Source organism: Cebus imitator, unplaced genomic scaffold (genome assembly GCF_001604975.1).
Source record: "Cebus imitator isolate Cc_AM_T3 unplaced genomic scaffold, Cebus_imitator-1.0 Scaffold651, whole genome shotgun sequence".
Lineage (NCBI taxonomy): Eukaryota > Metazoa > Chordata > Mammalia > Primates > Cebidae > Cebus > Cebus imitator.
This window is the reverse complement of record NW_016107966.1, coordinates 684,165-710,695: the sequence shown is the minus strand read 5'-3', so window position 1 is coordinate 710,695 and position 26,531 is coordinate 684,165. Positions and strand designations below refer to the sequence as shown.

Here is a 26,531-nt window from a genome sequence, read left to right as displayed (position 1 = left end):
TAAAGTTCCTTAATGGTCCTGCTCCCACAAGTACTTAGGGACAACCAAAAACCTAAAGCAGAGGCAGTGTTTTTTTGAGGAGGCGTTTTAGCTTTGTCACGATATCCCATCCTGCAGACCACCATGCCTCACCACTAGAAGAAACACCTTCCTCATTATTCACCCACAGAACAGAAAAGGAGACGGGAAGGGGCAGGGAGGCCATCACTCCACTCCCTGGCTCCTGGCCACTAACCAGTAGTGAAAGATGGAACATGAGGGATGTGACAGGTTCAGTTAGCTTTTCTGGCTGCATAAATGGAGCAGAATGGAATTTTTCTGATGCATTAACAGCCTGAAGGTTCAAGTTCAGGCTGGACGCAGTGGCTCACGCCTGTAATCCCAGCACTTTGGGAGGCTGAGGTGGGTGAATCACAAGGTCAGAAATTCGAGACCAGCCTGGCCAACGTGATGAAACCCCATCTCTATTAAAAATATAAAAATTAGCCGGACATGGTGGCACACACCTGTAGTTCCAGCTACCCGGGAGGCTGAGGCAAGAAAATCGCTTGAACCCAGGAGGCAGAGGTTGCAGTGAGCCAAGATTGCGCCACTGCACTCCAGCTGGGTGACAGAGCAAGACTGTCTCAAAAAAAACAAAAAAAGTAAGTTCAAAAAGTTCAAAGTAGTTTGTGATCCTGTTCCATCTCAAAGGAGGCTTGCCTGAAGTTCTCTTTTTTGTTTTTTTCAACAATTAAGTGTAAGTGATTGAATGCCAGAAACTTGGACTACCAGGAATCTCCCTCTGCCCAGGGCTCTTACCCCATCCCTTGGGGCTTCCCTTCTACCTTCCCTGTCTTCTGGGTCCCCTGCCTTGACAGATGATGCCCATTAAGCACTCCAGATTGTTTTCTTCTGGGAACCATCTTTACTTTTAACTTCTGCTTGACATTTTTAGTTAATTCTTTTCCCTGCCATTATCTTAAGCTATTTAGAGAAGTGAAGTAATTCTGATGTATACTGGCTATTACAAATAATTTCCCATTTTATAATTTTGACACAACTATCCACACTTACATTCAAGTTTTCCACACACTCCTTAGAGAAGTTTCTAAGTCCTGTGAAAAAGAGGGGAAAATAGCTGTCCCCTCACCCTGTCCACTCCCACATCCTGGAGTGATGCTCAGAGCCCTTTTCTGGGCTATAGCTGAGAGCTCAGAGCCTGGCATCTTTCATAATCATCATTTACTTTATTTTTCTCAAAATGTATTACCTTGTTCTTACCATGCTGAAGCTTATCTACCCACTCACCCAGTCTGGTAAAGATCTTCCTGCTGTTTCTCACCATCAGCTTTGCATTGCACCATCTGGAAGAGCTTAGTGTTTTCTAGAAACATGGAAACATCACTTGTACTCTGGCTGAACATCATTTATAAAAGCGGCAGCTCAGACTGGCCCTAGCACTCTTCCATGCAGTGCAGTTCCCCCCACCACCCCCCCTCCCCCCCCCCACTTAAATTATCTTTTGCTTTCTCTCTCTAGACTAGCTCACCGCCATTGTCACACCATTCTCCCAACATAGTCCTGGTGTGTTTCCTTTCTCGTAAATGTTCAAATGGTCCTTATTCTCAGAGCCTTTGTATTATCTTTGCTTGAGTTCTTCTGTCAATCTTGGTTTAAGGAAACCCCCTGTCTTTCTACCAGGATGAATTTGCTATCACTGCATAATCACATTTTTATGTCCATTCTGAGATTCTGAGGTATTATGAAAAATGGGAACTTTTGTTCAAACTTAGTTAAAAGAATTATTCCTGGCCAAAAGAGCTTTCCTAGGGCTTGTATACAGAAATAAAAGAAGTTTTTACCAAGACCTATCCTCCATCTTTCGGTATTTTTCCATTAATAAACCTGGTCCACTAGTTAGGCCTGTTTCCCCAATATCCCACGTACACCTGTGACCTTGACTCCCAAAGCTTAGCTCATCCTCTTTCTCTCAGCCTGCAGTGTCCCTCCCTGCTGGGTCACCAATAGGCACCCTGTACAGAAGCCTGAGGCAGAAGGATGGTTAAAAGCAAGCCCAAGATTTCCATGTGCAAAAAGTCTTCCAAATGGGACTGCTCCCTCAGTGCCTCTCTCTCCCTTATATCATTTGTAACATTAGGTATGCAAGTTGGAAACAATGGTATCTCCCCACCTTCCCGATTAATCTCTGAGAGTTGTAAGAGTGTTCTGTTGTCCAGTGTCTTTCTTGATATTATTTCTCTCAGTCCTATCCCAGTATGTCCTATAATACATGCCAGAGAATGTGATATATATATTTATATGCATATGTATATGTCCAATAAGTTTGAGAAGTGGTAGGCTAAACAAAACTATGCAGGTATCTTTACCTACATAGAATGGTGAACTGTCAAAAGCAAACCATAATATATTGTCATCTACAAACTCATTTAACCGACCTCAAGGCCTTCTTTCCTGTAGCATCTAAAAGGACGAGCGCTCTATGGGATACATCTTGGAGCACACTGTTGTAAATCGGGGGTCCTACGTTCATCATGTCAGAATCACTTAGGGAGCTTGTGACAAGCTGGGGTAGAATATGGAAATCTGCTTTGTTGCTGTTTATTCTTAACCTTCCTGGTGATTTTGGCGGTCTATAACATTTGGATTCCTCTGCATGAGTTTTGATCTTTAAAGCTGCAGAGATGCTATCCCTGTGACCGTCCTGAGCCCTCAGTGTAGAAGTTTATATCCCAAATTACTTGCAGGTAAATAATAAATTTTTATACAAGAGAGATGGCTGGAAGCTTATCAGGGAAGCCACCCAGAGCCTTTGTGACTTGGGGAAAAACACTGGCCTGTATCCATGACTTTAGAAACCACTTCCTAACATAATAGCTGTCCCTACCTACATGCAAATCTACCTTCAGAGCCCATTTAGTTTACTCCAACTATTCTCACTCATCCCAGTGTGGGCTGTTTCACATGTTTCTGTATTTTGTTTCATTGTCTATATCTGGCCTCACTGCGGGATCACATTCAGAGCAAGACCTAACTGAATACTTTTCTTGGGATTTCTTCATAGCTCTGGATACATAGTCAAACTAAGAGTAGATGCTCAATAACTGCAGAGAAAACAAGGGACAAAAGGGACCTTGGTCTAAAAGGGACAAAAGGTTGGCTCTAGAATTAAAAAGCAGGTAGAGCAGGTGATGAGTGTGGCAAGATGGGTGGCTACTCAGCTTCCCCTGCTGAGATAGGAGCTTCTTAAATGGTATCATCTTCCTCCACTCTGAAGTTGTGTCTTTGTTACTTCTCTGTTCTTCGCATGATATATTATCACTAGTAGTTACGGAATAGATAACGAACTTGTCCCAATTTGTATGGGGCATTTCCAATTTTGGCAATAAAAGTCCACTGCCTGGGAAAGCCCTCCTTACTGGCAAACTGGACATTTGGTCACTCAGGAGGCAAAAATAGTTCCCTAATCAAAAAAATCAAGACTGCTATATCTCATTCTACCCACTGAATACATTTCCTATTGCTGCTGTAACAAATTACCAAAAATTAAGTGGCTTAAGACACCAATTTATCATCTTATATTCCTGGAGATCAGAAGGCCAAAATGGATTTTGCAAAGCTAATATCCAGGTGCTGGCAGGGGCTCTGTTTTTTTTTGTGTTTTTTTTTTTTCCCTGGAGGCTTCTGGGGAGAATCCCCTTGCTGGCCATCTCCAGCTTCTATAGGACACATTCCTTGATTCTGACTTCTTCCTCCATCTTCAGAGCCAGTCACCATGTCACCCCATCCTCTGTTTTCATCATCACATCTCTCCCAACTCACTCTTCCACTTCCCTCTTTCATTCTCAATCACATCTGCAAAGTCCCTTTTGCCATACAAGGCAGCATATCCAGTGGTTCCAGGGATGAGAATGTGGGTATCTCTGGAGGCCTATTCTACCTACCACACCCACTTCTCTCTGGGAGTTGATAGAACACTTTAATGTATTAAAGAAATATTTTTAAAATCTCATAGAAAATAAGCTATTTCACTTTGCTTAATCCGTGTTTTTCAAATTTATGTAATCAAGAAATTCTTTTCTTCCCAAGAAACACTTCTTAACATTTCATGGAAGGCTGCTGCTCTTGCAAAAGAATAGGATTCAGAATGGTAGATGGGCAGACTGCAAGTCCAGAGACATTCCACAACATGTGCAGAGTTTTGAGGGAAGCAAGTTATAGATCCAAACTCTTCTTGACAACTTCACTACATATTCTTTGTACATACTATTATACAAACTCGTCTGCCTAAGAAGAAACCTAAGGTCAAGGCATGGTGGATCTCCCTTTCTTCTTGTAGCCTCTACCTCCTGAGCTCAAGCAATCCTCCTATCTTAGCCTCCTGAGTAGCTGAGACCACAGGTGCATGCCCGGCTAATTTTTTATTTTATTTTATTGAGACAGGGTCTCACTCTGTCATATAGGCTGGAGGGCAGCGGCAATATCACGGCTCACTACAGCCTCAACCTCCTGGGCTCAAGCCATCCTCCCACCTCAGCCTGTCAAGTAGCTGAGACTTACAGGTGCACGGCAGCACACCCAGCTAATTTTTGTATTTTTTCTAGAGACAGGGTTTTGCCATGTTGCCCAGGCTGGTCTCAAACTCCTAGGCTCAAGTGATCTGCCCAGCTCAGCCTCCCAAAGTGCTGGGATTACAGGGTATAGTGGCCAAGCAAAAAATCCTAATGGGACATTTTGCCCTGGGGTACAAAACCTCCTGGGTCAAAGAGTTGATGTGAAATTTGCCTTGCCAATAATGACTCTTTTGATAAGGCACCATAACCCACCCCTGCCCATCTTATTTAGAGGTACATTTCCACTAAAACTTTATTTCTTATGTGTAGTAAGTAGTTATCGAAGTTTTGATATTTTGTATCATACCTAAAATATTTAAAATGATAACTCACTCCAAAGAAAAATTTTTAATTTTTGCTTAGAGATTTATGGTCCCTGGAACCTTCCTTTAATTTAAATTTAAACTCATATGCATCCTTTGGTTGTAGAGAATTTGATGGATTGATCAAATATTTTCAGGCATAAGCACATACATGCATTTAAAGTGCTGTGGGTGAAGTAGAACAGAGATAGGATTTCAAGGAGAAAAAAGAACAATGTAACATTTTTAGAGAAGACCTTGTTCATGTCATTTTTAAAGTGTTATATAATGGGTATTATATAACAACAGTAATTATGTTAATTGGACACATTTAAAAGAATGATTTAACAGGTTAGTTTGAAAATGTCACTATTTACATTATCTAGAAATTGTATCTTTCCTAACTAATCTTAACATGAAAAATACTTGCTGACAAGTTTTTAAATATTCAAGAAGTTACACAGTTTTAAAAATTCTTTTGGGGGCCAGGCACAGTGCACGTTCCTGTAGTCCCAGCTACTTGGGAAGCTGAGACAGGAGGGTTGCTTAAGCCCTGGAGTTCAAGGCCAGCTTTGAGGGCACCATAGTGAGACCCCCATCTCAAAGAAAAACAAAATAAAATAAATGTTGATAAATTTAATTAATTTTTTTTGTTGTCAAGACAGTCTTGCTTTGTCAATCAGGTTGGAGTGTACAGGCAAAGTCTCAGCTCACTGCAAGCTCCGCCTCCTGGGTTCAAGTACGTCTCGTGTCTTAGCCTCCCAAGCAGCTGGGACTACAGGTGCGTGCCATCATGCCTGGCTAATTTTTGTATTTTTAGTAGAGACGGGTTTTAGCCATGTTGGTCAGGGTGGTCTTGAACTCCTGACTTCAACGGATCCACCCGCTTCAGCCTCCCAAAATGCTGGGATTACAGCATGAGCCATAGTACCCAGCCAATTAGTTATTTAAAAAAAAAAAAATTGTTATGGGGATATGTGAGGTCTAACTACTGGTCCAGAGCAGAATGGAGGAAATGGTGGCAGTACAAAGAGCAGGGTATGGAATCAGGCCACCAGGAAAGCCTCCAGAAAAATGCCCACTTCACCCAACCGAAAGAGTTAAACAGGGCCTGGCACAATGCCAGCACTCCTTTCATTCAGCCAACACCTGCTGTGTGTGGCCAGTGTGCCAGGCATTGGGAGTAAAGTCGGGCTTAGACGTGACTCCCTGCCCCCAGGCACTAAACTGCTATTGGATACATATGTAATTGACCTGCTGCTTCTGGGTAACTGCATGTTGGCTGCATTTCTAGAGAGTCTAAAGACCTTATTCTTGGGTAGTTTTTAGAAGCTGTGACTGACTACAAAGTCATGACTCATTTTTTTATATTCTAGAATGAATCAATCTAGATTCCACTATTCCTATTAGAATAGTCACCTGAGGAGGCATATGCTTATTTCAGTGACAGAGGAATTGCTCAAGTCTTTAAGCTTCATCTGTGGAATTGACTTCAAAGCATACAGTGCAATCTTTTGAATATGCTTAGTGCTTGTAAATATTTGCTTTTGGAGAACAACTTTGATTTTGCAGAAAACAAAAGCCATTCACACAAAGCTCTGGTGATCATGGTAGTTGATGAGACTGGGCAGGAATATCATTTGACTCAAACTCTGGAATAGTATCAGTCAGGAAGTTGGAGATGTCTCATAGTAAAGAAGAGTCAGGAGAGACTGTTCATTCCTTTTATGTTCTGCATGATGAATGTTTATTCCTTTTAGCACTGAGGCAGGAGGGAAAATCCTGGCCATACCATGGTCACTTGACTGTGAAGTTGCTTAAAGATTCTGTTGTCTCAGACTTTGGGAGAGAGCTTGCTGGGGCTGTGGAAGGCCCCTGGTGCTCACTGCTTTAGTTCTGCTGACCCTGCTGCAGCTACCCCATGCCAGGTTGTACTGTGGAAGGACCTGTAGCTGGAAGAAGCCAGAGAGCAGAAATAGCTGTCCTTTAAGGACCCAGGGCTGAAGGTATGTGGCTGGGCAAGCCATGAGGGGGCATGTAGGCCCTGTGGAGTCCTGACAAGTAAGCAACAAGGAGGAAGAGGCCCCAAGTTGGGGAGGGTTCCAGGTTGGGAAGAACAATGAATAATTGTTCTGAGAAATGGCTAATCACAAACCTGCAGGCACAGCCACCTCATTCTGTTTGTGGTCCCAGCAGCAGAACCTCTTCTGCATGTAGTTTCCTCCTGCACAACCCTATAAAACTTCCTCCAGCTCCTGCCTCTTTGAAGACAGCCCCTTCTCTGCTGTGCTGCCTGTTGTAACCTTGCAACATATTTTCATACTTTCCCTAATAAATCTACCTTTCTTTACCTAAAGCTGTCTTGGCAAATTTCTTTCCCACCATGACACCAACCCCAGCTAGTTGTATTGCAACACGGCCTTTGTTTAAATTGTGTTTGAGTATTTACTGAGTCTGTGTCTGCAAGGCCGGGGCATCCACTGATTAATCACTGCCCACTGAAGGAATGAATACAGAGGAAAGAAAGAGGGAGGGGCCAGACAAGAACAGAAGACAGGGCATGTAGCCATCACTCTGTCTACTCTACCTATCCTGTCACTCCTGTGTGAACACAAAGCACTGGACAAAAGCTCTTGCGATTCTCAAGGACCCTCAATTCTCAAATGAATATTGAGTATAAGTTTGGTGTATACTGTATTTTACTACTTTCTTATTCTTCTGCATTTCTCTGGTATTTTACTCAACAGATACCATTTCCTATACCCAGAACTAAGCTAGGTGCTGCAGGAGACATTCTCTTTGTCCTTGGGTAACTTGAATCTCCTTGGGAAGATAAGAACAATATGCATATATACTGTAGAGTGAGGATGGCCAGTGTGTTTCATTTCAGATGTCAGCTCCAGCTAATTGGTGGCCTTGTGGAGTATTTCATCAAATCAAAGGCACCCTCAATTGTAAGATGCCATTTTATGTGTTCTAAAGAAAGAAAAAAATGGCTGGGTGCAGTGTCTTATACCTGTAATCTCAGCACTTTAAGAGGCTGAGGTGGGTGGATCACAAGGTCAGGAGTTCAAGACCAGCCTGGCTAGCATGGTAAAACCCTGTCTCTACTAAAAATCCAAAAAATTAGGTATGGTGGTGGGCACTTGTAATCCCAGCTACTCAGCAGGCTGAGGCAGAGAACTGCTTCAGCCCAGGGGGCAGAGGTTGCAGGGGCCAAGATCGTGCCATTGCACTTCAGCCTGGGCGATAGACTGAGACTCTGTCCAAAAAGAAAAAAAGAATGAAAAAGAAAATAAAATAAAAGGAAAAGGAAGGAAGGAAGGAATGAAAAAAGGAAGAAAGGAGGAAGAGAAAGAAAGAAAAGGAAAGAAGCTGTAAGTTAAATTATGAACCATTGCTTTTTCTTACTTAGAATTTTTATTTATACTTATTGCAAGAGGCTTTTTAGACTTATTTGCATATAATTTGGGTTTTTAAAAACATATAGTGCTCTCACTTATAAAGTAGAAAATAACAGTAAAATAAATTGGGTCTGGTTTTCCTAAGTTGCTTCACCTTCAGAATACTACTCATCTGTAGCATCTTTGACATGGAGTTATTGATGTCTGTGTTCCCACAGTACAACTCTCTATGCCATCAAGAGTATTCAGACTGCAACAATTCTTACAAAAATTTCTCTTGACTTGCTCCCAAATCTCTGACACCTTTGTGTAAATTGATGTGCACACAGGTAATAACAGCCACAGTACAACAGCTACCTGGCAACAGTGACTGAAAGACCCATCCAATTTCTAATATTTCAAAAGCAAAAAAATACCTCTTAGACTCAATGATATGTGGGTTCTGAGACTCAGTCAACATTACTGTCATGATCAACTATCCACGTCTGCCCTGGGAATGGGGTTGACATTGGGGCTACATTCTCGCCACTAAGCAATAATTTGCTCCTGTATAGTTTGCAAAGCTGAATGGTTTCCAGTGTTACAGCAGTGGTAGGGAGCTCTCTGTGAGCTAGTAGAATCAGGAAAGCTTTATGAATGAAGTAGGTATAAAAAGGTAAGATCTGGCCTGGTTAAGAGGACATGACCTCCAGCAGAGGAAACAGCATAAGCACAGTTTAGATGATTCAAAAGGGTAAACAGACATGTCATGTGGAGAAGAAAGTAGGGGAACTAGGGTTGGCTGGGGTTTAGTTAGGTAGTTGGGGGATATATATAAACACATGAGTTTTTGCTCTAAGAACATAAGTTCAAGTTAGTGTGTTTTACTTGTGGGAAAGTAATAAACAGTTCTTATATCTTTAAAACATTTATATCTTGCCTTACCATAGGTCCTGATGTTTTTAGTTCAAAGAGTCTTGCCCTTCAAGCCCAGAAGAAGATTCTAAGCAAAATAGCCAGCAAAACTGTGGCCAATATGTTGATTGATGACACCAGCAGCGAGATCTTTGATGAGCTCTACAAAGTCACCAAAGAGCACACTCACAACAAGAAGGAAGCCCACAAAATCATGAAAGACTTAATCAAGGTGGCAATCAAAATCGGGATTCTCTACCGGAACAACCAGTTTAGCCAAGAGGAGCTTGTTATCGTGGAGAAGTTCCGGAAGAAGCTGAACCAGACCGCCATGACCATTGTCAGCTTCTATGAGGTGGAATACACCTTTGATAGGAATGTGCTCTCCAAGCTGCTGCATGAGTGCAAGGACCTGGTGCATGAACTGGTACAGCGACACCTGACATCCAGGACCCACGGGCGCATCAACCATGTCTTCAACCACTTTGCCGATGTAGAATTCCTCTCAACCCTCTATAGTTTGGATGGAGACTGTAGGCCCAACCTCAAGAGGATCTGTGAAGGAATCAATAAGTTGCTAGATGAGAAAGTCCTTTAAATGCCTTGCCTCCTCCTGGACTTTGCTGCTTTAAAGTTACAGTGCCCAACCATAATCTGGGTGAGAAGAACACAAGCAGAAACCCTTGTCAGAGATGTCCATGTTCTGTCCTGTTCATCCCTCTGATGCTGATGCTGATGCTGAACTGAGCTTAGGTGTGTTTTTCTTCTGAGCTCTCTAGCAAAGTTTCTACTTAAAATCACCTCTGTGTAAGCCCAAAGGACATTTCCTCTATTTTAGGCAGAAAGTCTGTTTTGCTCATTACAGTGCGTGCAGTTTATCTTACAGAGTGGGAGGAGCACTGGACTGGGAGACAGAGGACAAGGATTTGGTTTCCAACTTTACCAGTTAGTTAGGACTCTATCCTCTGCATTCTGGAACCATGATGCCTGCCTGTCTGCCTCACAGGCTGTTGTGAGGACCAGATGAGATAATGTATGTTCATGCTTTTGGAAACTCTAATGTAAGGTCTTAATATTTTTGTCTTCTGAGTGTGAGGGGATAAACCTGGATGTAGAATATTAAGCAGCATAGGAGAAAAGAACAATAGAATCTAATGGACTGGGTTTGCAATCTGTCTCTAAATGCACTGCTTCAGACAAAGTAAAATCCAAAGGTGTGAAAAAGTGTAGCTGCAAATTGGAAAAATGTTTTTCAAGAGTTATGTTTTTGGCCCGGCGTGGTGGCTCACACCTGTAATCCCAGCACTTTGGGAGGCCTGGGCAGGAGGATTGCCTGAGGTCAGGAGTTCGAGACCAGCCTGGCCAACATGGTGAAACCCCGTCTCTACTAAAATTACAAAAATTAGCTGGGTATGGTGGTGCATGCCTGTAATCCCAACTACCTGGTAGGCTGAGGCAGAAGAATTGCTTGAACCCAGGAGACGGAGATTGCAGTGAGCTGAGATGGTGCCACTGCACTCCAGCCTGGGCAACAGAGTAAGACTCTGTCTTTTTTTTTTTTTTTCTTTAAAAAAAGGTGTTTTTAAGGTCTTAAATGTTTAGGTTTATGATCCTGCAGAGGGAAACTTTCCATGGGGTGTGGGGAGAGAGTTTTCCACCCATAACACAGAAACAGAAGCACTGTGCTCCCTCTGCAGGACCAGCCTTCCCTTATCTAAGGGGCATGGAGCTTGGAGAGGCTTTATTCCACACGCACAGGAGAGTCAGGCAGAATGAACCCCTACCAATCTTTCTTGGCCTTTCACAGTCAGTATTTGCTGTTGTCTCTGGTTCATTAATAAATTGAAACTACCCTCCAAACAAGAGATCTTAGAGTTGTGATTCAAAATAAAATTCCTTGGAGTTAAATACAGTGTTAAGAATAACAGGATTGAAAAGAATAAGAAAATGAAGAGTAAGAGTTCTGCACTCGGACCCCAAGGGACAGTACCTTTAGAGGAGCACAAGCAGGTGTTTCTGTGAGATGGTCAATGGGGAGCTAGCCCATAGACACAAACCGCCTTCTCCAAATGTCACAGCCTTGCTTTCACATTGCAGCTTCTGACATCTTTTCATCATAGTCTTAACTAACATCAGGACAATGTACTTCCTTTCCACATTGCCCCATATTAAGAGACTTGCTCCTTTTGCCTTTCCTCCTATCCTCCTGTGCTTCTCTCCGTCTAATAATAATGTAAAAATACCATACTAGCTCAGCCCTATGGTTCATCCCACCCCATGGTCTATCTCCAGCAGTAGCATCAAGAGATGGTTTGTGGGAAGGTGTGAAACGTGTGCACTGAGCCTTGCTGGTCATTCAGCCTCAGCTGGCTCTCATGTTAACATCATAACAAACCATCTGGTTATGTTCTTCGGCCATAGCACCCAGAATTAGTTCATAGGAAGGCTATTCAGTATGGAATATGGAAGAGTAAAACAAACCCCTGTTCTCCATATTGGAAAAACATGGCCTAGCCCTCTACTCAAACCCAAGGTCTGAACAATGATGCCCTGTGCACACCTGGCCTGGGGAGGTGGTTGGTCATTTGGCACTGCTGGTAGGAACTACAGGCAGTTCGCTCCCCTTCCTTCCCACCTGCCTGTGAGGCACCAGTCCAGCAGTAGCTGGATTTTCTCATGCAGAGTCCTCAAGGTTTGCCTTGATGTATTCATCTGACTAAGGATTGTTTTCTAGTTCAAGAGATGGTTCTAGAAGTAGGTTCATTGTTCATTAAATGGACCATTACAGAGAACTCAGACCCAAGAGGAATGAGTGGACCTGTCTTCTGTCCATGTGAGATACAGTGAGGAAGAAGGCAGGATCCCCAGCTAAAGAAGGTGGTGGGTTCTCTACTGGCTCTGCAGGCTACAGCACAATAGTGTAGGAAGAAGGATGAGTTGGGTTCTGACAGCCCACAAGTCTCTAAAGAAACTGGGTCCTTCCTGCTCTGGTCAGGGAAGGATGAAGGATCAGCACTTCCACCAGTGGATCTCAGCAAGCACAATGGCAGAATGTGGACCAAAACATTTTCTATTACCTTAGGCTCCCCACTGAGGGAGCTGGTGGGCTCTCTACCTGAGACCCCCAGACTTATCAGCAGCCACCAGTGGGGAGCTGGGCTACCTGCACACAAGAACTTCTCTAAAAATACAAAGCCAAAACCAATCCCCTGTGCACATTTCAAACATACAATTGGCATCTAAATCAAGTGATTCTTGAGTTTCATCAAGCAGCTGAAAGGCCTACAAATTTCAAATACTTTATATAACAATCTAAAGACCAAAGCAAACATCTCATTATACAGTCCTATTGGTTTATCCTGAGAACTCTAACCACATCACCTGGTGATCCTGAAAGGCTGTTTTGGCTGAAAAAAAAATGTGACAGAGGCCAGCAGATGCTTTGGAAAGCAGGACTCTAGATGTGCATTTGTGCTCAGAACTCTGTACAAAATTCTCAATATTAGAACCCACAAAAGCAGAGTTAGAATAGCTATATTTTTAGGCCCTAATAACAAACATATCATTTTGCAAAATGATGGGAAAGTAATTTTAAAAGAAGCAATGGTACAAGATGGCTCAACTAATCCTGCCACACACACACTTCAGATAGCAATGCCTGGCTCAGCAAACCAAGTAGGGGAGAGACATTCTTTTAAGGGTAGGTAATGGCAGGAGCAGGTTGAATCAGTCATCTGGAAACATCACTGGGTCTTCAACCATCCCTGAACACTCAGTTCTGTCCCTATAGGAGGACACCAAGGACTTGTGCTGAAATCCTCACCAAGCCCTTTGGTGTGTGTCGCTACTCCTATATCTGAGACCTGCAGAAACACATTCCCTGCCAGCTGCCACCTGCCATGTGTCTGTACCACTCTTCCTCTCTGTGTTTGCATCTGTGGGTCTTGACACTCTAGTAACTCCCGGTCTCTGCTCAGTGACAAAATGAAAAGACTTCTTCTCCTTCAAATTCTCATCTCTCCCATCTGTACATTTTTTAGAATCAAATCAGTACATTCATTGGCTGATCCAATAAACTTATTGCATCCATTTATATTTTTAAAAAGGAAAGAGTTCAAATCAGGCCTATGTGTCCTCTGCCCCAATATCTTTTTAAAATTATTTTACTTTTTAGAGATAAGGCCTCCCTCTGTCACCCAGGTTGGAGTGCAGTGGCATGATCACAGCTCACTGAAGGCTCAAACTCCTGGGCTCAAGCAATCCTCTTGCCTAAGTCTCCTGAGCAGCTGGGACTACAGGTATCAGGTATGCACCAACATGCCTGGCTAATTTTTTTTTTTTTTAGAGATGGAGGTCTCATTGTGTTGCCCAAGGTGGTCTCCAACTCTTAGCCTTAAGCAATCCTCCCACTTCATTCTCCCAAAGAGCTGAGATTACAGATGTGAGTGAGCCACTGTGCCCAGCCTTGCCCTAATATTTTTATGACTTTTCTTTTTCTTTTAATTCCACATGATCTCAGAGAAACCAATTAGGGAAAATTCAACTTTGGCTGTGAAAACATTGCACTAACAGGACTTATTTAATAGTGGACTAGAATGTTGACAATAGAGTTATAAATCAATGGACTTGAAGAAGAGGGTCGCCGAGGCCTACCCAACTGGGAATTGAATGGTCAAATGGATTTTGCTTGTTTACATGAGCCTGCAACATTGAGCCACAGCCCAAGCTGGGCCCAGCTCACGCTCCTTTTTTAGAGGGAGGTCTTGCTTGTTAGCAAGGGCAGGGAAAGGGGTGGGGGGCAAGAATCTTTTACGACACTATTCCTCAAAATAGCATCTATGAATCTCTGAAAGTCCTGAGGGCAAGGAGGCGGGGAAGATGGAGTCCATGAGTTCCAAAACAAGTTTTTAAGTTTTTTTTCATTCTGACAACTTTTTTAAAAAAATTAAAATCAACATAAATATATTCCACATCATGTGGGAATGACCTTATAGCCATGTGGTACCATCTGGCTTCAGTTTGAGTTTCTGAGTTTGCGTTTACAACATTGCTCATGCTGATTGAGCATGGCAGGTGAAAGAAAAGAATGTAACTTCATGTGTTTAAGGTCTGACATCACCTAGAGGTCTGCTGGGGTAAGTTGTGGGGTCTGTGAGTGCTCAATTTCGAGAATCATTGCTATGACATACGAAAGTGGAGGCTTGCAAAGAATGAATGTCACCCTCCCCTAAACAGTGACTTATTTGTGGGGGCTGAAAGGTTGAGAGGTGAGCCAAGTGTCTGGAGCACACATAAGTCTGCATTCTATGTGCAGGTCAGCTTCCACATGTTCTGCCTGCCCTTTGAAAACTGGCCAAGAGAAGCTACCACATATGCGTTAGTCTGCTTGCATTGCCATAAAGATACCTGAGGCTGTGTAATTTATAAAGGCAGAAGGTTTATTTTGTCTCACGGTTCTGCAGGCTGTACAGGAAGCATGGTGCCAACATCTGATCCTGGTGAGGCTCAGGGAGCTTTTACTCATGGCAGAAGGTGACGTGGGAGCAGTTGTGTCACGTGGCAAGAGAGGGAGCAAAGGAGGAAGAGAGGAGATGCCTCTCTTTTAATAAACTGTCTTTTAAACAACTAGATCTCACATGTATTCAGAGCAAGAACTCACTCATTACTGTAAGGACAGCCCAAGACATTCATGGGGGATCTGTCCCCATTGACCCAAACATGTTCTACCAGGCCCCATCTCCAATACCAGGGATTACATTTCAACATGAGATTTAGAGGGGACACACATTCAAACCGTGTCAACACAGAAATCAAATTAAAGAATTGACCAACCTATGCTGGCAAGCCTAATACTAATTTCAAAGGCTCAAGAGTGTCCATAACTGGACAAAGCAAGCAGTGTTACTCCCAAGGAAAGGAATAGAGGAGAAGCTTTTGAAGAAGTCATCTGCACATACTTACACCCTGTCCTAGTTCCAGCTTCATGTGCTGGCTTGCAGACACAAGTCTGAGGCCTCAAGAGACCATGTATGCTTCCAGAATCCCAGGAGGTTGTTCCTGAAGAATGAAGCATGTGGTTTGAAGATACTGGTGGTACCAAATTCCTTCCAGCCTCAGAAAAAGGAGAGGTTAGCTGGTGCAAAGACTCACACCCACCCCCAGCAGCACTGCACTTCCACTTTTCCTTACATGTCCTTCCTTTGCTAAGTTGGGACAGGTCTGTATAGAGGAGGCGTCCTGGCAGCCCACCCAGGCAGTCAAGAGTCTGGGCAGCCAGCTCCCCCAGGCCTTGATATAGAGCTCCTCTTAGCTGACTATTAAGGCCATTCTGGACCAATTCCTGAGACAAGGGAGTCTGGGGTTTGGCTCCCAGCTCAAGGAGCAGCTGGGCTGGAGCCAGAGCTTGGCACAGAGTGAGTGCTGGAGGCTAGCAGGGAAGTGGCAATTAGGTTATGTTAGGGAGAGAAGCACTTTCTCAGGGTCTGTCACTGGTGAAGGAAGAGCTTGTGGGCTGGTTCCCAAGGAGGGACTTGGGCTCTTTCCACCTCTCCCAGCAGCTGGCTTCCATGTTAAACGGGTCATATTTCCTCTCAGCCATGGGATGGGGCTTCCCCTACTGTTGTTAGAAATAACAACAACTTGGTTTTAGAAATAGATTGTTGGCTTTGGGTTGGGGGAGATGAGGGAGATAGATATTTTGGAGTTTGCTGTCTTTTCAGCTTTCATAGACAATAGAAGGTGTAGAACATGGAGACAGCCATGGGTCAGGGGGATTCGTCTTAGCTTGCCCACTAGCTGGGGATTTCCTTATGCTTTACCTCTCCAAGTCTCAGTTTCCTCAACTGCAAAAGCAGGGAGTTGCTCAAGGTCTTAAGACTCCTTCCAGTTCCATAGTTCTTCCAAGCAGCATAGAAGAGAGGCTCTGGGCATTTCTGCACTGTAGGTCTCTTAGAAGGGAAACCAATTCATTATTCAATGGAGCAATAGGCTCCAAATTGAAAAATGACTCCTCAATGATCCTCTTCAGAACTTTTGAATGAAGACCTTAGTTAATGGATTTCAAAGGGGAAAAGCTGTAAGCCAGAAAAATGAAAAGTAAAATCAAGACTCCATAACCACCAGAGAACTGCACACTGTGGGCCCAGGTAGACAGCCAATTAGCCAACTTAGCAAGAGCTTCCTGGGGTTCAATGTTAGGCCCAAGCCTCTACTGAGACATGCGTTACAAATAGAAATTGTGTCAGACTCCAGAAATATGTCTCTGGACGGAGAACAGGGTATAAGCAAAGTCATGAATAAGTCTACTGATTTGAGTCAAATATCATAGGATGCTATCAGAATTATTTTAAAATATATTAATAAAGCCATTCCAGCAACAAAGGAAACATTGCATGGAATTCTCAGTCCTTTTTAAAAAATAGCTTTATAAAGATATAGTTCACTTAACATACAATGCACCGATTTGAGGAGTACAATTCAATGGTTTTTTAAATTGTGATGTGTTATGTGCTACATAAGGACGTTTTGGTCAATAACTGACCCCATACACAACAGTTGTCCCACAGGATTATAATGGAGCTGAAAAATTCCTGTCATCTGGTGATATCTTCATGACCCTGACCCTTTGTAGGCCTAGGTTAATGTGTGTGTTTGTTTCTTAGTTTATTAACAAAATAATTTTAAAAGTAAAAAATTTAAAAATAGAAAAAAATTTATAGAATAAAGGAAGAAAACATTTTTGTAGAGCTGTACAATGTGTGTGTTAAGCTAAGTTATTGTTACAAAAGAGTTAAAATAGTTTTTAAAAATTTTAAAGTTTATAAAGTTTCAGTAAGCTAAGGTTAATTTTATTGAAGAAAGAAAAATATTTTTTATAAATTTAGTGTAGCCTAAATGTACTTTATAGTTTACATGAGTGTGTGATAATGTCCTAGGCTTTCAAAGTCACTCAACACTCACTGACTCACCCAGTAAAACTTCCAGTCCTGCAAGCTCCATTCACGGTAAGTGCCCCACCCAGGTGTATCACTTTTTATCTTTTAGACTGTATTTTTACTGTACCTTTTCTATCTTTAGATATGTTTAGATATATAAATACTTACCATTGTGTTACAGTCACCTACAGTATTCAGTTCAGTAACATGCAGTACAGGTTTGTAGCCTATAAGAGCAATAGGCTCTACCATATATCCTCGGTGTGTGGTAAGCTATGCTATCTAGGTTTATGTAAGTATACTCTATGATGTTTACACAACAATGAAATCACCTAATGACTCATTTCTCAGAATGAATCCCTGTTAGTATATGACTGTATTCATTAATATATGCAACCCTATTTTGAATATTTTCATTATCTCAGAAAGAAGCTCAATATCTTATCAATTACCTCTCTACCCCCATGAGACCTTATTAGCAACATAAAAGTTGATCTCCCCCACCCCAAATATCACAAATAAAGACTTTTTCAATATTGGAACTGCTCTATGGTCTTAGATTCAGATCAAGCAAATCCTAGTTACATGCATGACTGACTCATTTTGCAAAACCACATCCTAGATTGAGCCTCAAGCTCCATCTGTGTCCCCAATCTCAACATTCTTTTGATATGAAGCCTCATCAGCCTCTTAACAGGGGTGGCCTCTGTAGGGAAGTGGGTTCTGCAAAATGTTAAGGACAACCTGGTTGCCAGAGCCTGGCCTCTCCCTCATCATCCTGCAAACCCATTGAGGATGCAGAGTCAATAGCCATGTGCTGGGGGTGCCATAGAAGGAATTCAGGCATTTCATAGGGCAGAGGATCTCAAAATGGAGACTGTGAAACACCTGCATCAGAAGTCCTAGGGATGGGAATGGCCCTATTAAAAATGCAGAATCCTGGGTCTTACCCCAAATCTACCTGCTCCAAATTTCTGGAGGTGGGGCTTGGGAATCTGCATAGTTAAAAAGCTCCTTGGTGATTTTTAGACACAGTAAAGTTTGCTGATCCAGTATAGAGGACTCCACTTGAAATAATTTGCATCTCAAATTCTATGGTTTTCAGAGAATGCAATTCCTGCCTGAATTGTTTTTACTTCCCGCCCTTTTCAGCTTTGAAACTGAGTCTATCCCCTTCTTCCTTCGTGTTCAGGAAGCAACCTCTGGGCATGTGCTCACCCCACTACTCTTCACATTTTTTCATCACCTTGGGGCTGTCATTAAGCCCTATCCTCGCTAGCTACAAGTGCCTGAGGACAACTATCTTTAGGCAGTATTTCCAATGCAAAGAGCCATAAGAACCATGAGAAAAGTGGCACAAGTTGGATCCCGTTGTTCTGGCAATTGCTGCTTTTTTTTCCATTTCTCACTTCTCAATTAATTACCTTTTAAAGTAACTGTTTAAAAATTTTATTCCAAGGTCAATGACCTGGGATGCTGATCTGGAGATATAATTTCCTGAACTATATTTGACCCACATACAAAGAATAAAGAGAGGGAGTCCCTACCTCTTGAGGTAAATGTCATCTTCTGCTAGGCCTCTCTTTGGCCCTTTTCTTTCCAAGGCCTCCTCTCCAGTAATGCCAGACGATCTGGAAACCCCAAAGTGGAGCAGGATTACTCCTGGAACCTGGAGGTAAAAGGGGGCAGAAAGAGCACCCCAGGTGACATTGGCTTTCTTTAGCCAATGGAGAAACAACATCTATAAAAGTTGAACCTGGGCTCACATCAGCCAGCCATGAGACTCCCAGATGGGAGGCAGAAAAGAAAACAGGGACACACAGGGACAGAGGTGAGAGGCCTCCAGGAGGTACATTTGGTTGCAAGTAGAACAGGGCTACCAATCCCTTTAGCTTTCCCTAACCAAGCTCTCTCTGAGAAAAGGGAAGAAGCCTTCATCTCAGAAAAGGACTTTACAGCTAATGAACAAAAAAAAAAGGGATGTGGGGAGCCCAGTCATGTTGTGGGAGTTGTTGCTCCCCTCCTCCAGGTCCTTCTACCATCACTGGGAGGAGGTCTCCTAGCACAGGGCAAGACTACAGGTATTGGCATACAAGACCATTCCTGGCAGGGGATGGGTAAGGCTCGGCAAAAGTGAGGGCTTGCCCTGACCTCTTGCCTCTAATCTGACAACAGGCAGCTCACTAGTCTCTGGAGAGACCAACGGCTGCTAGTTCAGATACCATGCCACACCATGGTCATCCCACAAACTCAAATGCCCAGACTCAGCAGGGCACTTCTCTTTATTATATATGGATGGAGGCTCCTTCCCTTATCATTTAGTTGGGAGGGGCAGGAATTAAAGGTGTTTCCCTCCTACTGCTCAATACAATAACAGACAACTTCACTCTCGGAGCCCCTGCCTACTCAGACCTTGCCCTTATCAAGGTTATGTATGTATGATCAGCTTTCCTCCTCTACTCTCTCTTGGATTTTCAGGTCACGGAAGAAAAGGTCATGAAATCTGCTCAGTGATGGGCATCAGTCACATGCTGTGACCCATCAATTCAGGGGAACTAGGGACCCATTTCTTTCAATCTCTCTAACTCCTCACCTTTTGACAATCATACATCCTTTTATACGTTGCCTAATTTTCTACCTCTGTGATCAAAATCCCAAGGAAAGGACAGACCTTCATGTTGTTTGTGTGTGCACACGTGTGTGGTTACACAAGCATCTCTTTTTCAAACTCCCAAAACCATAGTAAAAGATATATTTTCCCTTTTAAAAATTAAACGCAGTTGACAAATTTCTCAAACTCCCTCTAAGTTAACTGCAAACAACAGGATTGCTTGAAAGATTTTCAGATAAACCTAACATCTCAATGACCTTGAATGTGGAGAACTGGCCCATTAGTACACATGTTTGATGCCTCTCAGCCTAGAGCAGCTCCTTCCACCATCACTGGAAGGAGGGAAGAAGAGGTGATATTTCACTTCCCACCTCTCCCCTTAATGCCTCTTACTTACCTTCTGAGTCATGGTGGTCTGATTTGTGGACTAATCAATGCCATCTTCGTATATTGGAAGAGATATTACAACTATTGGGAGACATACTCCTTCACCCAGGAGAGAACTGCAGCTCAGCCAGGCTGCTGAACCCTCGGCCTTTGTAGGGATCTGATTCCCCCTGGCTTCCCTCCCCCGCCTTGGAACTGCTGAGGGAGAAAAGGCCCACAGGGGTGTGGGTGACCCTCACAGTGGTGGCTGGCCAATTCCTCACTTGCCTGTGAGTTCCCAGAGGAAATGCAAACAAATCAGACTACACTTGGCTGCTGACCAAGGAATCTTTGAATTTCTTCAATAAAAAGTCTTTAAAACTTTGGTTCTGACCCAAATCTTTTGCTCCAACATAAAAACTGCAGGGCCTTAAGACTTTCTGTTTAGAGAAACAGTGTGTCTCTGGCATTTGAATAAGGGTATTTATCTCAGAAACCCTTCTTTGAGTTCCACTATGTTCTGTAATCTCACTGCATCTCACCTTCAGCCTTCAAGCCTTCCTGAATATCTAGCATGAGTGCCTACACCTCTTGCAGCAGTTCTTGCTTTATAAGCCCCTAATTGTGCCTTGTAAAAGGGCCCAGAGGTTGCTGAGTTTCCCCTGAAATCGAGACAAGAGAGAGGAAACTCTCCAGCAGGAGGTGTTTAAAAGGTATCGGTCATTGATATTTGCTATCCAATGTGGTCCTGGAGCTGCCATCATTTAAAAAAATAAAATGTTTAAGGAACTGGTGCAGTATAAGGCATAGCTGTTTCTTTTAGAGTAAATGGTACATTACTGAATGGTACATTTTCATTCCCTCTTTGTTGCTTAATCTCCAAAGCAGATTATATGGCACATACCTGTCTCCAAAGTCTTACCTCCTATCTTTATAAATAGAGGCCTCAGAAGGAGGGAGAGCCAGGTTTTTCAGATGTAGACCTTCCCCTTCATCCCATATGTTCACCCAATCAGTACCCTCACCACCTCCACTTCTGTACCTTCCTGGATATAATTTTATTGAGTCTACTTTCTGCTGTCAAGAGGAAGTCTGGAGGAAATCAGAGCAATTGCCAGCAAACCACTAAAGAGTCCCCTTTTAATCTACCCCATCACCAATTTACCTAAACAACATGGACATTCAGGCAGCAGCAGAGCTCTTCCTGGTGTGTCTCCTGAAAATATAGACTTGAACTTTCTCAATGTGAATTGTCTGATCCCAACTTGCAACACATCTGGAAATCAAAGGCATTGGGAAAAGTTCTCTCGAGTTGCAGATTGCTGGAAAAGTAACCTGGGAGTAGGAGAGGGTTCCAGACTCAAGGACAAAAGAGAGAATTACAGATCATATCCAAGGCATATTTTTTAGAAAACTCAAGTGAACAATAATTGTTAACCCGTTTCCTTAATTGCTTCCTTAATTAACACCTTCATAGAATCCAAACTGTTCATTTTCACCTGAATAGCTTTTTGTGACAGTAGATGGGAACCAACTCTGCTTAATAATTAATTTTCTTTTATGGCACACTTCCAGAAGTGTCATAAAGTATTGTCTGTTGTAAAATAATTGGTTTTGTTGTTGTTCTTGTTGTTGTTGTTAAAGTGCCAGGATAAATTTACATGTACATAAATGTGCTGGGTGTAGTATTTTAGGACACTACCAAATTATTTATAAAGGTAGACATTGTCAATGAATGAGTCAAACTTTGTAAAATATTTGAAGAGATTTATCCTGAGCCAAATATTAGTGACCATGGCCTGTGACACAGCCCTCAGGAGGTCCTGAAAACATGTGCCCAAGGTTGACGGGGTGCCACTTGGTTTTATACATTTTAGGGAGGCATGAGACATCAATAAAATACATTTAAGAAATACATTGGTTTGGTCCAGAAAGGCAGGACAATTTGAAGTGGTAGGGTCAGGGGTGACGGGGATGGCGGTTTCTTTTCCTTTTCTTTTTTTTTTGAGATGGAGTTTCACTCTTGTTGCCCAGACTAGAGTTCAGTGGCATGTTTTCGGCTCACTGAAACCTTGGTCTCCCAGGTTCAGGTGATTCTTCTGCCTCAGCCTTTTGAGTAGCTGGGATTACAGGCCCCTGCCACCATGCCCAGCTAATTTTTGTATTTTTAGTAGAGACAGGGTTTCACCATGTTGACCAGGCTGGTCTTGAACTCCTGACCTCAGATGATCCACCTGCTTTAGCCCCTCAAAGTGCTGGGATTACAGGCGTGAGCCACCGTGCCTGGCCTGCTATAGGTAAATTTAAACATTTTCGGGTTGGCAATTGGTTGAGTTTGTCTAAAGACCTAGGATCAGCAGAAAGGAATGTTTGGTGGTAGAGACCAAAGTTTTACTATGCAGATGAAACTTTAGCAGGCTTCCAATAGAATAGATTGTAAAATGTTTCTTATTAGACTTAAAATCTGTATTGATGCTAATACAGAGAGGTATAATGAGGCATGTCCGACCCCCACTTCCCTTCATGACCCAAACCAGTCTTTCAGATTACATGTTAAGAGCCCTGGCTGAGGAGGAAGTCCATTCAGATTGTTTTGGGGGTGGGGGGAATCTTAGAATTTTATTTTTGGTTTACAGCATCATTAACTAGAGATTAAAAGTGGTTCTAAAGATGCCTGCTCCGTTCCCAATTTAGGCATCTTTTCTTTTTAAACTGGTGATAATACACATAACATTATCTTCCCCACCACCACCATCAAAAAAAAAGTTTACTTTAGCCATCCATAAAACAATTTCATATTCTATCATAACATTTGTGGACTAAATGTGATACTTGATCTCTTTTTTCTTCTGTCTTCATTTTTCCCTGTCATTATTTTTATATATTTACATGGAAACTTCTAAAATTGGCCAGAACCATGTTGGAAGAGACAAATTATGAGAGCAGATGAAATAACATGTTTATAGATATTTATGATGTTGTAACTTTCTGAAGCACAAGAAAGTCAACTCATATGAGGATAATATTGTTTTACTAATGCTAGTATTTATGGCAAGTCATAAATGAACATGTTGGATGCCTATTTTGGGTAATGACTGCTTTTAGAGCATTGGGAGAATTTCTCACCGTGGGTTGCTCTGTTTGACATTACTCCTTTCTCTAGAAAAATTCTGGATGGCTGTTTAAGGGGAGGATGATCCTGGAGGAAGGCAGCCAAGGCTACATTTAATGTGGTGTGGTCATTATCACTTCCTAGGCGAAGAGTGCTTTCCGTTGTTCTCAGGTTGTAGCCTGGAGGCAGCTGAGGATTCATAAAGCCCTACATTTGCTCCTGCTTTTTTCCTGCCCATCTCCTTCCTCTGCCTCTATCTTTGTTCTAGGTTTCCCTATAGCCTGATTGCTCTGGAGCTCAAACACAAACTACTTGCACTATCATTTCTCCACTTGCCCATCCCTGCCCTCTCCCCAGTCATGAAACCCAAATTCCTTTTGATCCTCCATATATACCCCTAAAGAAAAGAATTTAGCTATTCTATTAATTAGCAGGTCTTGCTTGGAAGTCCACTTCAGAAAAGCAAGTGCCAAAAACCCTTCTGCTGTTTCCAATCTATCGCTTCTCTGAGCCCATCTTAATTCATTTTCAGCTTCCAAAATTTTGGTCAGTTTGAGAAAATGGAAATGTCCCAACAGAAAAGACCAACTTTATGTAATGACTATATGCTTGGCGAAGTTTTAGGAATTCCCAGGAAAAGCCTGAAATTCTAACACTGGAACTCCTTTTAGGTAGAGCATCATGTGGCCATACATTTCTGTGCACTTTGAATACTTCTGAGAAGGAAATGCAGTAATCCATTATCATTCCCTAACCCATTGGCACAAGTGGTTGGCACAATTTTATATTTTGTCGTAAATTCTTTCAGCAGCAATGAGCTCAAAAATAAAAATTTAGTGAAAATTTAATAATCAAATTTCCATTTCACAAGAAAGTTGATGAAGGATACACAACTTGCACAGAATGCTTATTTTACCGTCTATCTCTTTGACAGTGTGATCACATAAGAATTAGAAGTAACATCAGCATCTGCTTCAGGAATTAGCAAGTATCTTAAGAAGACTGCACCCAAAGACATGGATTTATCATATACAGCTGGAGAAGGTGTGTTTACCTATCACTCTGCAAAGCACAACTTTTCATTTAGATCAAATGATTCTCCCCTTAAATAAATTTTCCTCATTTTTGATTCCAAGTTTTCTCATGCACGGACAAAAGGTAAATTAATAGCAGAAGTACACTGCAAACAGCTCAATGATGCCTAGCTTAATACCAGTATCGTTAGATGATTCAAATAGAAAATCATTTAATTCCAATAATGCCTCAATTTGTTTTCATCTAATTATTAAAATGTTTATTTTACCAAAAGCGAAACATTCTAAATATTATTGCAAATTCAATTAAAAATCTGACATCAAGGATATAATTATTGATTTTTGCAATAGTAATATAAGTACAAATTTTGTAGAAGATAGCATTGTGGTAAAACTTATGTTCTTACTAGATTGAGCAAAAATGTATTTGGAATGGATTGTGGTGCATACATAATTTATAACTCAATATCATAAATCAGGATATTCTACCAATTGAAGCAGCAGCTGTACTTATCTAAGTTTACATGTATTTTATACATGCAGACTACAAAATTTTCTGGTAAAGATGATTTTGAATTTTTTTTCAATGCTTCAGTATGACAGTTCATACTTTTTCTCTTTACTATCCACCATCAATTAGATTTCAGAAATATCTGAGCCTTTGGAAAATTACTTTTGAAATCAACGTAAGGATCCTAGGTGGCACTGAACTTTTACATAAATAAAATCTCTAAACTTTGGTTGTACTTGGTTGAAAATCAGCTGGAAATTTTTAATCAGCGCATCCTCTAAGTGCCAAAAACTTCAATTTTTTTAAGATTTTTATCAAAGTGTGGTTATCAATAGATACATAAGAAGTATTTCACAAGACTCAATACTATTTCATGGTAAACATACTCAAGCTAACAGAAAAAAACTTGCTCAATCTGATAAAGGAAATCTATGAAAAATCTGACATCATACCTAATGGTGATGGACTTGCTATGTTCATTTTTCACTACTTCTATTCAACATTGTATTAGAGGTTCTAGTCGGGCAATTAGGCAAGAAAAAGAAAAAAGGCATCCAGATTGGAAAGAAACAAATAAAACTATCTCTATTTGCAGATGGCCTGATCTTACATATAGAAAACTCTTAAAGAATTTACAAAAATACTACTAGACCTAATTATTTCAGCAAAGTTCCAGGATATAAGATGAATATATAAAAATCAGTTTGATTTCTATCTACTAGCAATGATTAGTCCAAAAATGAAATTAAGAAGACAGTTTCTTAATTGTTACATTACTACCCAAAAGAACACAATGCCTAGGAATAAATTTAACTAAAGAAGCTAAGGTTAACTACAAAACATCATAGATAGAAATTAAAGGAAACCTAAGTAAATGCAGACATCCTGTGTTCATGGATTAGAAGGCTATACTGTTAAAATGGCAATACTCCCCAAAGTGATCTACAGATTCAGTTAAATCCTTATCAAAATTCCAACTGCCTTTCTTATCAGAAGTGGGTAAGCCTATCCTAAAATTTATACGAAATTGCAATGGACACAGAATGGCCAAAGTCATCTTGAAAAAAAAGAAAAAAGTTGGAAGACTCACGCTCCCCATTTTCAAAAGTTACAACAAAGCTACAATAATCAAGATAATGTGGACAGACATAGATCAATGGAACAAAATCAAGAGTCTAGATCAGTGGTCCCCAACCCTTTTGGCACCAGAGACAGGTTTTGTGGAAGACAATTTTTCACAGACAGTTGAGGGGATGGTTTCAGGATGAAACTATTCCACCTCAGATCATCAGGCATTAGATTCTCGTAAAGAGTGTGCAACCTAGATCCCTCACATGTGCAGTTCACAATAGGGTTCCCACTCCTATGAGAATTTAATGCCACAGTTGATCTGACAGGAGGCGGAGCTCAGGCTGTAATGCTCGTTCACCGCTGCTCACCTCCTGTTATACGGCCTGGTTCCAAACAGGCCACAGACCCGTACCAGTCCACAGCCCAGGACTTGGGAACCCCTGGTCTAGACAATGAATCCATATATTCATGGTCAATTTATTTTTGGCAAAGGTACGAAGACCATTCAGTGGGGAAAGAATAGTCTTTTCAACAAATGGTGCTGGGACAACTAGCTATCCACATGCAAAAGAATGCATCTGGGCCCCTAATTCATGCTATGTGCAGACATTACACAAATGGATCAAATACTTAAATGTAAGAGCTAAAACCATGAAACTCTAACAAGAAAACATAGGTG

General features: G+C 41.8%; 1 protein-coding gene across 2 annotated transcripts in view; it reads left to right on the top strand.

Annotated features, from left to right (window-relative positions):
* TNFAIP8L3 (TNF alpha induced protein 8 like 3) overlaps nt 1-11,076 on the top strand; it is a 40,056-nt gene extending 28,980 nt beyond the window's left edge. The window contains exons 2-3 of one of the 2 annotated variants that reach the window (XM_037734667.1): nt 7,663-7,869; nt 9,249-11,076. In XM_037734667.1, the coding sequence (XP_037590595.1) occupies nt 7,806-7,869; nt 9,249-9,811 (627 nt within the window). In that variant the 5' untranslated portion in view covers nt 7,663-7,805 and the 3' untranslated portion in view covers nt 9,812-11,076. The remainder of the gene's footprint in view (nt 1-7,662; nt 7,870-9,248) is intronic. The other variant, XM_017517889.2, reaches the window with a different exon arrangement.
* The last annotated feature ends 15,455 nt before the right edge of the window (nt 11,077-26,531 follow it).